Source organism: Stenella coeruleoalba (assembly GCF_951394435.1).
Source record: "Stenella coeruleoalba genome assembly, chromosome: 2".
In the NCBI taxonomy this organism is placed as follows: domain Eukaryota; kingdom Metazoa; phylum Chordata; class Mammalia; order Artiodactyla; family Delphinidae; genus Stenella; species Stenella coeruleoalba.
In genome coordinates, this window is record NC_137147.1 from 177,454,447 (window position 1) to 177,468,641 (window position 14,195).

Genomic DNA, 14,195 nt, shown 5'->3' on the forward strand with positions numbered 1-14,195 from the left:
TGTTTTTTGTTCGTTTGTTGGTTTATTTTAAGGTGTCAGTGCAAGTTAAAGGCATGATAGCTATAAAATCTGACACATCTCAAGATAGATTGCGTTTCTCTCCTATCTCTCCCAACAAAACACAGAATAACCCCTAGGGAACTGATGTCTGAATTATTTAATTTTAGGGACCTGACACATATCTACCATAATGTGGACCCCAGAATTTAGGGACCAAGGGATATTATAGCATTAATAATAGAACTCTGGGAAGAAAAAGAAAAAAATTTGGAACAATGAGAGAAATATTTATAAATACACATTATCAGTGTAAGTCAGTCATCTGCAGCCTCACATTAAAGTACAAGGCAACTATAAGCATAGCACTGTCCTTCATATTTATATTAAGCTCCCAGTTACCAAGTTACTTACAAGGTGATGTTAAGTAGGTGATATGAAACCCTTGGTCATTAATCTGGTTGTCGGAATGGAAATGAATCCTGGCAAAGGGACCTGTAGTCTGGAGTGGTGGGACAGACAGAGTGGTGCAGAATTTCCCAAGAACCGGGTCCTGATGCAAAGGACCATCTCGAATCTAAAACAAGAGAAGGGATCATTAAGTTCAAAGTGGTCAGATTTTAACAAACCCAGTCGTTTTGTACAGTAACGTCAGAAAACCCATCTTTACAAGTGACGACTCTGGGAGGCTCTCCTGTCACCTATGTATCTATCACATGCTTGGGGTTCAGGAAAGGGTAATCTCCTCCCACCCATCGCTGATGCCTTCCGTTCTCTCTGAATTTTAACTCTGAGGCTGGGTGTACACTTTGAATTTTTCTCAATATTTCCTTTCCTAGGTTTCCCCTGCCCCAGATGTTTGTTTTGGAATGATACATTCCTAATGATCTAGATGAAGAAATGGATATATGCAAAGAAAACAGAAAAGGAATGACAGCAATGTCACTGATGCACAGCTTGGTCTAAATACTCAGGAGGATCAGAAGTGGAAAAGGAAGTAAAATTAGATTAGATACAACAAGAAAACAGTTTTATGAACTTAAAAAGCGAAACTTTGATAGTAATTAAGTACTGCAATAATGACGATGTGACCTTAGATAACCATTTTAATTGTTGGGTTTTAATCTCTTAAATAATTGTGCCAACGACTCTATGATTCTATTGTAACTGCAAATTCTGTACTGCATAGAACACCAAGGTACCAATGAACTAATAATATTTTAATATGGCCAATCTGTCCACTCAAGTTAATGGTTCTATTGGAAGCAAAGTTATAGGGCAGCATGACTTTATTCCTGTAATTTAACTAGCTCCTTGAAATATTCTTGAGAGATGAGAGGCATTTCAGTATTATTGGAATGATTGGTTCTTTCCATTATACATATCCAGGAATTAATATGTAGGAATGAAAAAAATGCCTCTAATTTTAATTTGATAGAATATACTGAAATTAATTTCAAGAAAATTCACTTTAATGTGAGCATTTAAAGGATTATCTTCCTGATATTTTCCAGAGAGGAAGATTTTCCAGTCATTCCCAAAGGTTTCAAATCCATTACACGTGTTAAATTACTAATGACTTTAACTTGTGAAGATTTCTGTTTGACAGCAATACCCTTCCATCCTTTATGAATAATTCCATAGCACTCCATTCTCCTCTAATAGACTTGGGAGCGCATATTGTCTTTTATCACTACTGCAAGGGGTAGTGAGATTTATGATGATAAACAAGACAGGAACAACATACGAACTCCATCTTCTCAATGATATTTTCAGTCTGCAAATGGAGAGCAGCATCTTTGATAGACCTACATGCTTATGGCATTTGAATATAACAGTCTTTTTTCCTCCCCACATTTTAATCTTTTACTAATGATAAACTGGGGGGGCAGAGGGTGACGCCTCTCTTTCCAGTGACGAGTATCAATACATCCCGTGAGCCACACCCTTTAGCAATCCATTTCAACACAATTGCTATTAAGTTGTCTTTCTTCATGGAACACTACAGGCAACTTGTGAAACACCTTGTCAGTTTACAACAGACAACTGAAGATCTGAGTCTGCTTTGGAGAAGACAGCCATTCCTGGGTGCTGACTTCGTAAATTCTGCTGTTCCCATGGTAGGAGACTGGGCTTCCAGGAAATGACAGGGGAAGGCAGGGCAGTCTGCTTCCCAGATTTAAATGGAACCCACAAGAAGCAACAAGCTGGAACAGTTAAGAATAGGGAGTTAGCGGATATCCCCGGCAGTCCAGTGGTTAGAGCTCCGCGCTTTCACTGCTGAAGGAATAGGGAGTTGGCATCCTGCCTCTTGAAGAATACATCTAACTACTGCTAATAAACTGTGGTCATCCAAGGGCAGCACCAATCATAGTTCCTGGAGTTCTAATCACATCATGATAAATTTTATCTAAATACAATTGTTTACCTCCAGATAATCTTTGCTGCAATCATCACGGTGCTCCAGGCTCAAGGTCCCAAAGGTAAATGTTATCAGGAGACCAGGACTAGTTATCACTTTCCAGACACAATCTCTTCCTGGGGGATACTTCCCAGGATATCCCGGAGACTTAATAGAACCATAAGTTCCAGTCAGTATACCTCCACACTCTGAAATAAGAGGAAAAAATAACTTTACATGGGCATACAAGTTATAATTCACATAGAATTATCACAGCCTTTACTGTAAGAAGAAAAGCTGTGTTTAAATAACTATGTGCAGTTTTGGACACGCACATAAGTTAAGCAAGACTTTCTACTTTCCAGTTTGATAAAGTTATAAATCCAGGAGTACCAACTGATAAATAAATGAATCACCCATGCGTGGGGCTCCGTGCTTATTAGCCATCTCATGGTGACATGGCTCAACAGGCAGTGTTGAACTGTCTGAAAGATGAATAATGGATGACAGATTTATTTTTTCGCTTTGAAGGAGATTAATTTCTGTACATTAACTCTTTTTTTTATATTGAAGTATAGCTGATTTACAATGTTGTGTTAGTTTCAGGTAGACAGCAAAGTGATTCAGAATATATGAATATATATTCTCTTTCAGATTCCTTTCCATTGTAAGTTATTACAAGATACTGCGTATAGTTCCCTGTGCTCTACAGTAAATCCTTGTTTATCGGTTTTATGTTCAGTGGTGTGTACCTGTTAATCCGAAACTCCTAATTTATCCCTCCCCTACCCCGTTGTACATTAACTCTTAAGAAGTTCTGGAACTTCTATCAGCCACTATGCCTTTCAACAAACCAGATAATTTTATACATTAGAAGAGTTAAGTGTGACGTAATGTTCATTTGAGAAGGTTTCTTAACACTGTGATATAGTTATACCGTTCATTTTATAAATGAAGAAATTCAAACGTCTATGGGTGGTTGAGCCACTTTCCCAGGAATGGGGTGAGGGGAGGATAGGGCCAGGCTTTCTGACACCCACTGCACCACCACCCGCCAGCCCCCTGAAGTTGCATATCATCTGGGGCGGCTACTGTATGCTACTGTAAAATAGGAAAACAGAAATCTAGATATAAGAGACTGCAGTAAATATACATTAGAAAAAAAATAAAATGAAGTGACATTTTAGATGTGCAGGTTATGATATTTACATAGCTATGCAGGTTATTTAAAAGAAGTGTTGCTACCAAGGCGAAAAGTAAAACAAATTTAGCTACATGAGTCTCACTATTCCTAATGAGAAAACATCTCAGCTGCTCAGAGGAAGAAAAGGGTTTTAAAACTTAGTACTTAAAAAAATTATCATATGGGTCAAAAAATTAAAATACCACAAGCAAAGTAAAGTGTTAACGGCAAACTGGGAAAAATGTAGTATATAATCAAAGAGTTAATATCTCTAAACTACGAAGAGCTTCTAAAAAGAAGAGATATAAACAAAGAGTTCACTGCGAAGTGAAAAGTACCTCCTGATGTAATTATTTTTGCAAAAACAAAACAAAACAAAACTGAATATGATCAAACTCTGTGTGCATTTCTCAAATTGCAGTGCAGGGCAGCGGGGCCCAAACAAGAGTAGCAATACTCTTGCTGGGTGAAAGAAACAGAACTCAGAATTTGGGGCTACTAAAGTGGCTGGGATTTTGGAGCAGGGTATTATAGAGAAATCAGCTGCATGAAAATAGCACCAAAAAAAATTTACACAAGTGTCCTTGGGTCCTTAGCTGAATGCTAAGCTGTGCACACACAGGGGAAGACTGCAGACTAACAGAAGCTAGGAGACAAAGCCAAAACCTTTGTGTGTAATTTGAGTCCCAGGAGAGGAGGGAGGAAGAAATGACAGAAGCAGAGAAGAAAACCACATGATCATCTCAAAAGACTTAGAAAAAGTATTTAATGTTTCAACATCCATTCATAATAAAAATTCTCGGCAAGCTAGGAATAAAAGGTGTGATGGTTTAAAAATGTTCATAAATTCTTTGGCACTTTTCCCATTGAGAGATGGGATCTACGTCTCTTCCTCTTGAATCTGGGTTGGCTTGTGACTGCTTCAACAAATTTTTTTCTTTTTGTTTTTTGGCTGCACTGCACAGCTTGCAGGATCTTAGGTCCCCGACCAGGAATTGAAACAACGCCCCCAGCAGTGAAAGCGTGGACTCTTAGCCACTGGACCGCCAGGTAATTCCCGTGACTGCTTCAACCAATTAAAAATACGGCAGAAATAACACAATATGACCGCTAAGGGTAGGTCAATAAAAGCTATGCAGCCCCTGCCTGGTTCTGTTGTAATGCTTGCTCTGAGAGAAGCCAATTGCCGTGAAAGAAGTTGCACTACTCTAAGGCCACCATAGGAGAGGGGCTCCACGTAGGCACTCAAGTCAGCAGCCTGGCTGACTTCTCACCCAGAGGCCACCTCAGCTGTTAGCCCTGTGAGTGAGTCATCTTGGGTTTCCAGCCTCACTGAGCCTTTAGATGACTACAGTCCCAGCCAATATCTCATTGTAACTGCTTAAGAGATCAAGTGATAATTGTCGTGCTGGGACCCTTCCAAATTCCTGGTCCACAAAATCAGAAACATAAGAAAATGATGAATGCTCTACAACACTAAATTTGTGGGTAATTTGTTATCCAGCAATAATAATTCAGAGTGAACTTCCTTAATGTCATAAAAGTTCTTTACAAAAACTTCCGGCTAAAACATTATATTTAAAGGTGAAATATTGAACATTTCCCCATGAGGTTGGGAACAAGACAATGATACCCACTCTATCACTTTTATTCAGCATTATATGAGATGTCCTAGCCAAGAAGATAAATTAGTCAAGGAAGAGGAATAACAGTTAACAAAGATTGGCAAGGAAGTTGGAAAACAGATAACATATGCGCAGGTAACATCACTGTGTATGTAGAGAATTCTAAAAGACTCTACCAAAGAAAATGATTAGAATTGACGAATGAATTTAGCAATGCGGCTGGATTCAAAACAAAATATTTTAAAATATTTATACATAGAATACTTCTATATATTAACAAAAAATGAAAAATAAAATTTTAGAAAAATAATATCACTGAACATAGCATAAAACATCAAATAGCTAGAGAAAATATTAATAAAAGCAGAGGAATGCTTAAGCACTGAGATCTATAAACCATTGCTAACTTAGAAGAGAACTAAGTAAATACAGACAGTCTATGTTTATGGATTGTCAGAGTCAACATTTGTAAGAGGTCATTTCTTCCCCAATTGATTATAGATTCAATACAATGCCAACAAAATCCCAGTAGATTGTTGGGGGAAGTTAACAGGTTGATTCTAAAATTTATATGGAAATGTAAAGGATCTAGCTTATTTTAAAAGAACAAAGTTAGAGGTTTTACACTACCAGATTTCAAGTGTCGGTACGAAGCCAATGTGGCACAGGATAGATAAATAAGCCAACAGAAAAGATGAGAAATTCCAGAAATAGATCCACGGATTTACTGATGGGCGAACCGGAGGTTCAGTGTGTGGTTCTCTCTATTTTTTTATATGCTTAAAAAATTCATACTAAAAAAGTTTAAAAAAGAGTACCCAAACCCAAATAACAACAGAAGGAACAAATCATCATGTGACATTAAGATAAAAAATACTAAGTGAAGGAGGAGACAATGTCCCCAACGCCCCACAGTATGTACTAGCAGGGGCTATAAAGATGCTGTTCAGTAGTTTCACAGGGGATGCTTAAAGACGCATGTTTTTTAAACTCTTTCAATTCATCTGAATTGTATTATCTCTGAACACAAAATGAAAGTCCAGTTCAGTTTAGATTTACTTGATTTTAAAATAATTATAAAAATCATATATCATTAGATCTCAAAACATCTAACGTGGGCTTCCCTGGTGGCACAGTGCTTGAGAGTCCGCCTGCCGATGCAGGGGACGCGGGTTCGTGCCCTGGTCTGGGAAGGTCCCACATGCCGCGGAGCGGCTGGGCCTGTGAGCCATGGCCGCTGAGCCTGCGCATCTGGAGCCTGTGCTCCGCAACGGGAGAGGCCACAACAGTGAGAGGCCCGCGTACCGGAAAAAAAACAAACAAACAGTTAACGTATCCAAAAATCTAATACTGATCAAGAAAATTTAATAACCTCAAGAATTTGCTTTATTTCTCTCCATGTTTACACTTACCTGGTGGCTGTGTTTCCCATCTTACTGTAAAGCCTCTCTCATTTCTTAAATGTTCAGAATAGAAATGAAAATAGAGGGCGTTGTCACTACTGAGGAGTTCGTGATGGGGGATGGAGCCACAGAACCTTCCAAGCTGAAATGCCGCAGAGGAATCCCCATCATGAATCTGAAGAAACTCGTGTGGACAATTGTTCACTGATTCTAATTGGAAAAGAGTGAAAGTGATCCGCAGCACCTAAAAATATAAAGGTCACAGGAGACTATTTTTCATTTCTATGTTAGTTCTAAGGTGTTTCTCCTGCTAGTTGGAAGCATTTATATAGAGTCCCTTTCAAGAGCTGGATCTATAATTTCCTAAGTATTCACAAATACATATGACAATTCTATATATTAAAATGACTTGTGTTAAAAATTGCTTAGACCTAACTTGAGCTAATGTCAAAAATATTAATGAAATAGATTTTTAACGGCTTTACTGAGGTATAACTGATATAGAAAGAACTGCACATATTTAATGTGTACAGTTTGAGAAGTCTAGACATATGTAAACACCTGTGACATCATCACCACAGTCAATGTGATAGACATAACCAACACCTTCCAGTTTCCTTCTCTCTCTCCCTCCCTCTCTCCCTCTCTCTCTCTCTCCCTCTCTCTCTCTCTCTCTCTCCCTCTCTCTCTCTCTCTCTCTCTCCCTCCCTCTCTCTCCCTCTCTCTCTCTCCCTCTCTCTCTCTCCCTCTCTCCCTCTCTCTCTCTCTCTCCCCCTCTCTCTCTCCCTCTCTCCCTCTCCCTCTCTCTCTCTCTCCCTCTCTCCCTCTCTCTCTCTCTCTCTCTCTCTCTCTCTCTCTCGGTGGTAAGAACACAACATGAGATCTATCCTCTTACATCTCGAAGTGCACAATGCTGTATTGTTACCTCGAGGCACTATGTTGTACAGCAGATCTCTAAAACTTATTCACTTACTGTAACTGAAACTTTATACCTGTTGAGTTGTTATTCAATGGGTTAATGAAATAGATTTCAGTAAACTGTCAACTTCATTAAACAAAGGCACTCCAAATGTATAGCTAACAGTGCTTCCAAATCAGTAAAATATAACATTTAAACATCTACCTTGAATTAAATTTAACTGACTAATAACCTGTAGCGTGTAGCATACCCACAGTTCATCAGTGACCCCCAGAGATGCTGATTCCTCAGGGGTCTCTGAACCTCTCAACTGATGCCCAGCCTGGATGGACGACCTCGGGTGTAGACAGTAGACACGGTGTAGGCAAGTGTAAAGTGTGCTAGTCTTTGGCGGTTGGATGTCATTGAGAGATGAGTAATACCAACAGCAGACATCATGGGAAAGGTACCATGAAAAGTTTTGAGTATGCAAGTAGGTGAGAATAAACATACAAATGTATCTTCAAGTTAAAATATTAGAATGTGCAGACTTAAATATACTAATATAATTAATGAACCATAAAAGATTTTGTGCTGACAACCTCATTTAAAACAGCCAAACTACCAAAAGGAGACTGTTGGATCTAATTTATGATCTAAAACCACAACAGCATTCAGCTCATGGAAAAGGGTATCAGGATATTTTTGAAATTCTGTGCTAGGGTATTTTTAAGATTTGTTACTCAACATTACATCATTTTTGTCCTTGAAGCAATTTCAATGAAAATCAAATAAATGTTTATGAATTGAACTACCCTTATTTCAATATTATGTAAACTGTATTATGTAAACTTTGATGGGGATAAGAAGATATAAAAATCACAATAATCAAGAAAAACAGCATGAAGTGTTTTACAGATTCACAATAAATGCATTAAAATTTTTTCACAAAGTGATTTTTTCTTGAAAGAAAGATGTTTTCAATGTCAGGAAACAGAATTCATGAAAACTAAATGGAAGGAAGGAAATTCACATAACATACCCACTGGGAGACTGATTTTGGAGTTTATTCTATTGTGGGGTCACCAGGCCCCAAAGAATCCTTGCTCCTCAAGGGAAAAAATATTTCTGACCTTGTACAATGACCTCTGTAACATTAGCTTGCTGGGAAAAATTAATAGGATTTCAAGGGAAAGCCTTAGCTATTCAGACATACAACTTTATTTTAACGAGTCCACGTGTTGGTTGAGAAATAAGTATTTGGAAAAGTCTGAGTAATTAATATTGGGGATAAAAGCACTAAAATCCTTGGGCTCGGATCTTAATCTGAAGAGTGTTTGCACGGCAGTTCCACCACTGGAGTCGAATGGCCTGGGTTCAAGTCCCTGCAGGCCACTTATAGACCGCGCGCCCCTGGACAGATTTCTCAGCTGCTCAAGGGTAAAATGAGGATAAGAATTCTTATCTTTCAGGGTTATGAGAGTTACACTGCGATGATTAAGTGTATGTGAAGCAATTAGCATAGCACATCGGCACAAGCAACGCCACAGAGAAAACCTGGATAAGGAAACCACCTTAATAATAATCAACATAACACTGAGTGATTGCTACCATCTCGGTAGCAACATGACTGTACAAATTACTGGCTTGCTGTCGGCCAACCCATGTAGCATCCGTAGTGGACAAAGCATGGACTTTGAAAGACAAACTTGGCTTTGAAATCCAACTAGTCCAATTACCAGCTAAGGAATGTTTTTAAAAAATTACTTATCTTCTCATAGTTTCCATTATTTCATCTATAAAATGAGGATACTAGTACTTTAATTCAAAGAATTAGTATAAAGTTTTGAGAAAGGTTTACAAAATACTCAGCCCAATGCCTGATACTTAGAAAGTCCTCAATATAAGGTATGATGGTAGTTGTAGATAATTAGTATATATATAGTACAGATAATTCAACTATCATATAGTGGAATTATCATTCTGTGTATTTTATGTAATATATACACATACTACATGTCCATACATATAAATGAAGTGTACATTCGGATGGGAGACACTGTATTACCTTTCCCTCTTCGGTTCGGATAACCCAGAAGCAGTTCACGTCATGGACATAACCAACATTAGGGCTCATGTAGCTGAAGCTTCCATTCATCCCTGAGAGGGACCCTCCACAAACTGCAAAGGAAAAGAAGATGAACTGTGCTTTTCAGACGCTCTGGAAAGGCTCGCCCTGCTGCCGAAGCCTTCAGAGAACTCTGAGTAATTCTCGTTGGAGACAAAAGCCCTGCCATTCTTTCTTCTCCCCCGTCTCCCTTCAACATCCACCCAAATCCCACCTCGTGTTCAAAGCCCAGCTGATGTCTCCTCATCTCCGCCTGAATCTCCCTGCCTCTTGGGGTTTTCTCCGGCACCCATTCCCTCTGTCTCTGTGACACCTGACACACTTTAATTCTTATCTTTAGCTCCCGTCTCTCCTCGGCCGTTGTGTATCGTCTTGTCTCCTCAACTGGAAGGTAAGCTGATAATAGGTGGAGACTATTTTATTTTCTGCTTGCTTATTTCTCCACAGGCTCTACTAGAGTTGTAAACACACAGCAGTCTCAATAAATGTCCCGATTCAGAATCAGGAGGAATGAGGGAGGGGTGGAGGTTTTACGGAGGAGGCTGAATAAGAAGTACTCCTGAGGGACAGATACACTTGGATGGGAAGCAAAGAAGAATCTGGAGAGGTTTGGGGAGAGAAATTTCCCAGATAAAGGAACACAGTCGAAATGCGGTGGCATATGGAGTCAAGAGAGAAGGAAATCTGTCTGGCTCGAAAGGCGTATTTTTAAGGAACCAGTGAAAAATAAGGTTAGGTGGATAGGGTGAGGCCTGGTTATAGAGGATGATTGAAAAACAGTCCCAAACTTTATTTAACAGACAAGAGGGAGCCACTGTGTATTTGAGAGCAGGAGCGTGACATGATTACGTGTAATATTCCCGGGAAATGAAACGGCTGCTATAGAGAAAACTCTCTCTTAGAGAACTACAATACATTTAGCATATTTTGTTTTCAAAGTGGACATAATGAAAGTGGCAAATATGGATTTAATTTTTCCTTTGGTGAAAAGGTTTTTATGGCTTAAATTGAAATATATATTTACCTTGTGAATTTCATACCATTTCTGCAAGGGAAGACTTAGTTCTAAGCCTTTGAGCAACGGAACAAGAAAGCAGGTTCAAAATCTGCAGCAGGACACACTCAAGGATGATACTTCTAACCTGTGAGCATCTGTCGTACAAGAAATGCTGAGCGTACCTTGCTGGGGAATCTGACAGAGAAATCCAGTCCAGAAACGTGTGCATTCACAACTGAAAGCATTAACGCCATCAACACAGGTTCCCCCATTCAGACAGGGGTTGCTCAGACACTCATTGATGTTTTCTGTGCAGTTGACACCTGCCCAACCCGATTCACAATTACAAAGATAACCAGAGACTGTTTCCTAAGGGCAGAAGAAACATAATGTCATAGAACAAAGGGATAGACAATAAACTTGAACCAAGCCAAATGATAAAGAACAGCAGTGCTGTGTATTCTGTGTAGAAGGTGTCGAACCATAAGCATCTTCCAGTAGCCTAACTTGTACTGATTCATTTAAACGGTAATTGCAAAGTATAAGAAATCAGATGTATTGGGTCAAACTGCAGGCTTTGTTTTACCACTTTGTAAATCACTGAGAGAAAAAATGAACTCCTTGGTTTTTCCTGGGAACTAAAGTTATACCTACCTTTTACCTGAAAGTTACTGACAGTTCTTTATCTTAAGTTTGAATCATTACCTTAAAATCTATGAATCATAGAAAACATATTTCTCAGAAGCGAAACTAAAATTACTCTCCAGTACGCAGTCTCCCCAGGAAGAGCAAAGGACTCACGTGGCACTGTCCATTTAAACAGGGGTGACTCAGGCAAATGTTACTGAGCTGCACACATCCATTTGGCCCATAACCGCTTCCAGTATATCCCGGGAGACAGGTGCAGACAGGTAAGGAACCTGTTTAGAAATACAAATGGACGCGTAAATACAGGTCCCCTCCATTCTGACCCAGTAACAAAGCTCAGGCTCTGTCCTCTAAACAAGGAGTCGTCAAAGTCTACACGTCCCCAGGGGCAGACAAGGCGAGGTGTGAAGAGAAAATACGAGAATCTTTTTTTTTCTAGTTTTTATCTTAAGAATAAGAAAGACATGACACATTTTCAATATTTATTTGCAGGTTGACACTGGTGCTGTCAGCCTGTATGTCATGGTCCTGAGTTGTGTACCAATGGGAGGCATGCCAAGGAAAAGGGGAGTTTCTTATCATGGAGGGCTTGACAGCAGGAAAGAGTATTCCTCTGAGGACAGTGTCTGTTGCAAGCACTGTACACATACTGACTAACTTGATCCTCTCAAGAACCCTATAAATAGGTACTGTTATAATTTCCATTTACAGATGAAGACAAAGCACAGAGACACCAAGTGCCTTTCATCAGGGACACACAGCTAGAACATGGTGGAGCCATGGGAAAAGTAAAATCCAGTCTTCTAGAATTCACGCTCCTAACCACTTCAGTGGGCTGTCATTTAATAAACACTTAAAGAGTTATACACATATATACATGCATATATACACACATATATTCTTGCATATATGTGATATGACAAGTTAGCAAAAGTAAAAGTGGTATTTTGAAATAACGAGAGATATGATACGTTATTCAATAAATGGAGTTGGGGTCACCTATTTGGACAAAAATATCAAATTAGACCTCTATTTGACACTATAGATAAAAACAAATCTTAAAAAGATCAAAGATTTTAATATTAAAAATAAATGAGAGTACATGTACTTGACTATTTTTAAAGAGTTTGGTAGGGAAGACCAAATTCTCAGAGGAAAGACCCCAAAAGAAAACATTTACCTTTTTGACTACATAAAAATTTTAAACTTCTAAATAGAAAATACAACCAAAAAATTAAAATAAAAACATCCAGGAAAAGTACATGTAAAACGTAAGATAATGAGATAATATCCTCATAGTACCTAATGAAATGTTACAAATCAATAAGAAAGCAGATGAACAAAGGACATGAAAGAAAAGTTTTAAAGGGACAGTAAATATCTAAAAAGTATTCATTATGAATTATTAGTAATCAGAAAGTTTTTTGATTTAATCAAAATTAAAATAATGAGAAGGCAATTTTTGCCTATAAAATTGACCAAAACGAAAACTAGCAATAGTACCCCTTATTGTCAAGGGTGGGGTAAATGTATATTTTTACACACTGTTAAATGAGCATATAAACTGATACATTTTCTGGGAGGAAATTTAGTAATATGTATGTATTTTTTAAATTGTAGGAGGTGAAGCTTCTTTTATGCAGCACAGCAGACCCTGTTGGTTTTCACCCTAGATCCATTTGCCCCTCCTTAGTAGTGAACTCCTTATTTTAACTGGGGGCATGGGCACCTGAAATAAAGATTACATTTCCCAGCTTCCCTTGCAGCCAGGCTCAGTGGAGCCAAAGGCCCAGAAAGGGGAGTCCTTAAAGAGAGCGGACAGGTCCTCCTTCCTCCTTTTCTCCTTCCTGCTGGAATACAGTCATGCATCTACCAGCTGGCTTAATTATCTTGGGAAATAATTGCAAAAATTAGAGCAGATAATAAAAGAGCATAGCCTATTGCATTTTTAAAATCCAAATGTATAGTTTTAGAACATGGATTAACTTTTGGTTTGAAGAGACCAAAGTAAGAATTTTGAAAATAGAGGATTTTGATTTTAAAATGTTGATTTGCTTTAGAAGGTCATATTAAAATACCCCAAACCAGAGGGAGAGATGAGTCATTACCCAGAACCAAGGAGCACGACGCGAGTGGGTGGCAGCCTCCGTTATTGACCGAGCAGAGGTCTATGAGGGCGCAGACTCTTCCATCGCCCTGGTACCCTGATCACAGCAAGAGCAGGGGCATGAAAAGCAACGTCAGGAATATGCAAGAAGAATCCCAATCTGAGAATCAAATATCACAGGAACCAGACCAACCACAGATCTTCCACCATCAAAACATAAAATGTAAATGTAATATGTCATAAATAAAATTCCATAGTTAAGAAAATGGACAGGGACTTCCCTGGTGGCGCAATGGATAAGACTCCACACTATCAATACAAGGGGCCTGGGTTCAATCCTTGGTCAGGGAACTAGATGCCACATACATGTCGCAACTAAGAGTTTGCATGCCATGACTAAGGAGCTGGCGAGCCGCAACTAAGGAGCCCACCTGCCCCAACTAAGGAGCCCACATGCCGCAACTAAGGAGGCCTGAAGCCACAACTAAGGAGCCCACGAGCCACAACTAAGACCCAGTGCAACCAAATAAATAAATAAAATAATAAATATTAAAAAAATAAAACGGACAACAAGAATTAGGAAACTGATTTCAGAAACAACATTCAGGGTTGTTTCTAATGACACAAATAAAACTAAGAAGACAAATAAAACTACTGGGAGACTTAGAAAGTGCTGACACTAAGGAAGTTGACATTTTTTAATTACAGTGACTTTGAAGATCTTGGAGCTGAATTATTCTAAAAGTCCAAAGTACTGTTATTTCATGTTAATAAAACATACAGGGTTTCAGTTTACCCCTTAGAACTC

At 38.8% G+C, this 14,195-nt stretch overlaps 1 protein-coding gene across 1 annotated transcript in view; it reads right to left on the reverse strand.

The window, feature by feature from the left end:
* The window catches only part of CUBN (cubilin), a 263,561-nt gene that overhangs the window by 232,631 nt on the left and 16,735 nt on the right, over window positions 1–14,195 (reverse strand). Inside the window, exons 10-16 of the mRNA XM_079913331.1 lie at window positions 13,389–13,484; window positions 11,434–11,552; window positions 10,815–11,001; window positions 9,576–9,688; window positions 6,619–6,853; window positions 2,426–2,607; window positions 412–574 (exon numbers count right to left, since the gene is read on the reverse strand). Of these exons, the coding sequence (XP_079769457.1) occupies window positions 412–574; window positions 2,426–2,607; window positions 6,619–6,853; window positions 9,576–9,688; window positions 10,815–11,001; window positions 11,434–11,552; window positions 13,389–13,484 (1,095 nt within the window). The remainder of the gene's footprint in view (window positions 1–411; window positions 575–2,425; window positions 2,608–6,618; window positions 6,854–9,575; window positions 9,689–10,814; window positions 11,002–11,433; window positions 11,553–13,388; window positions 13,485–14,195) is intronic.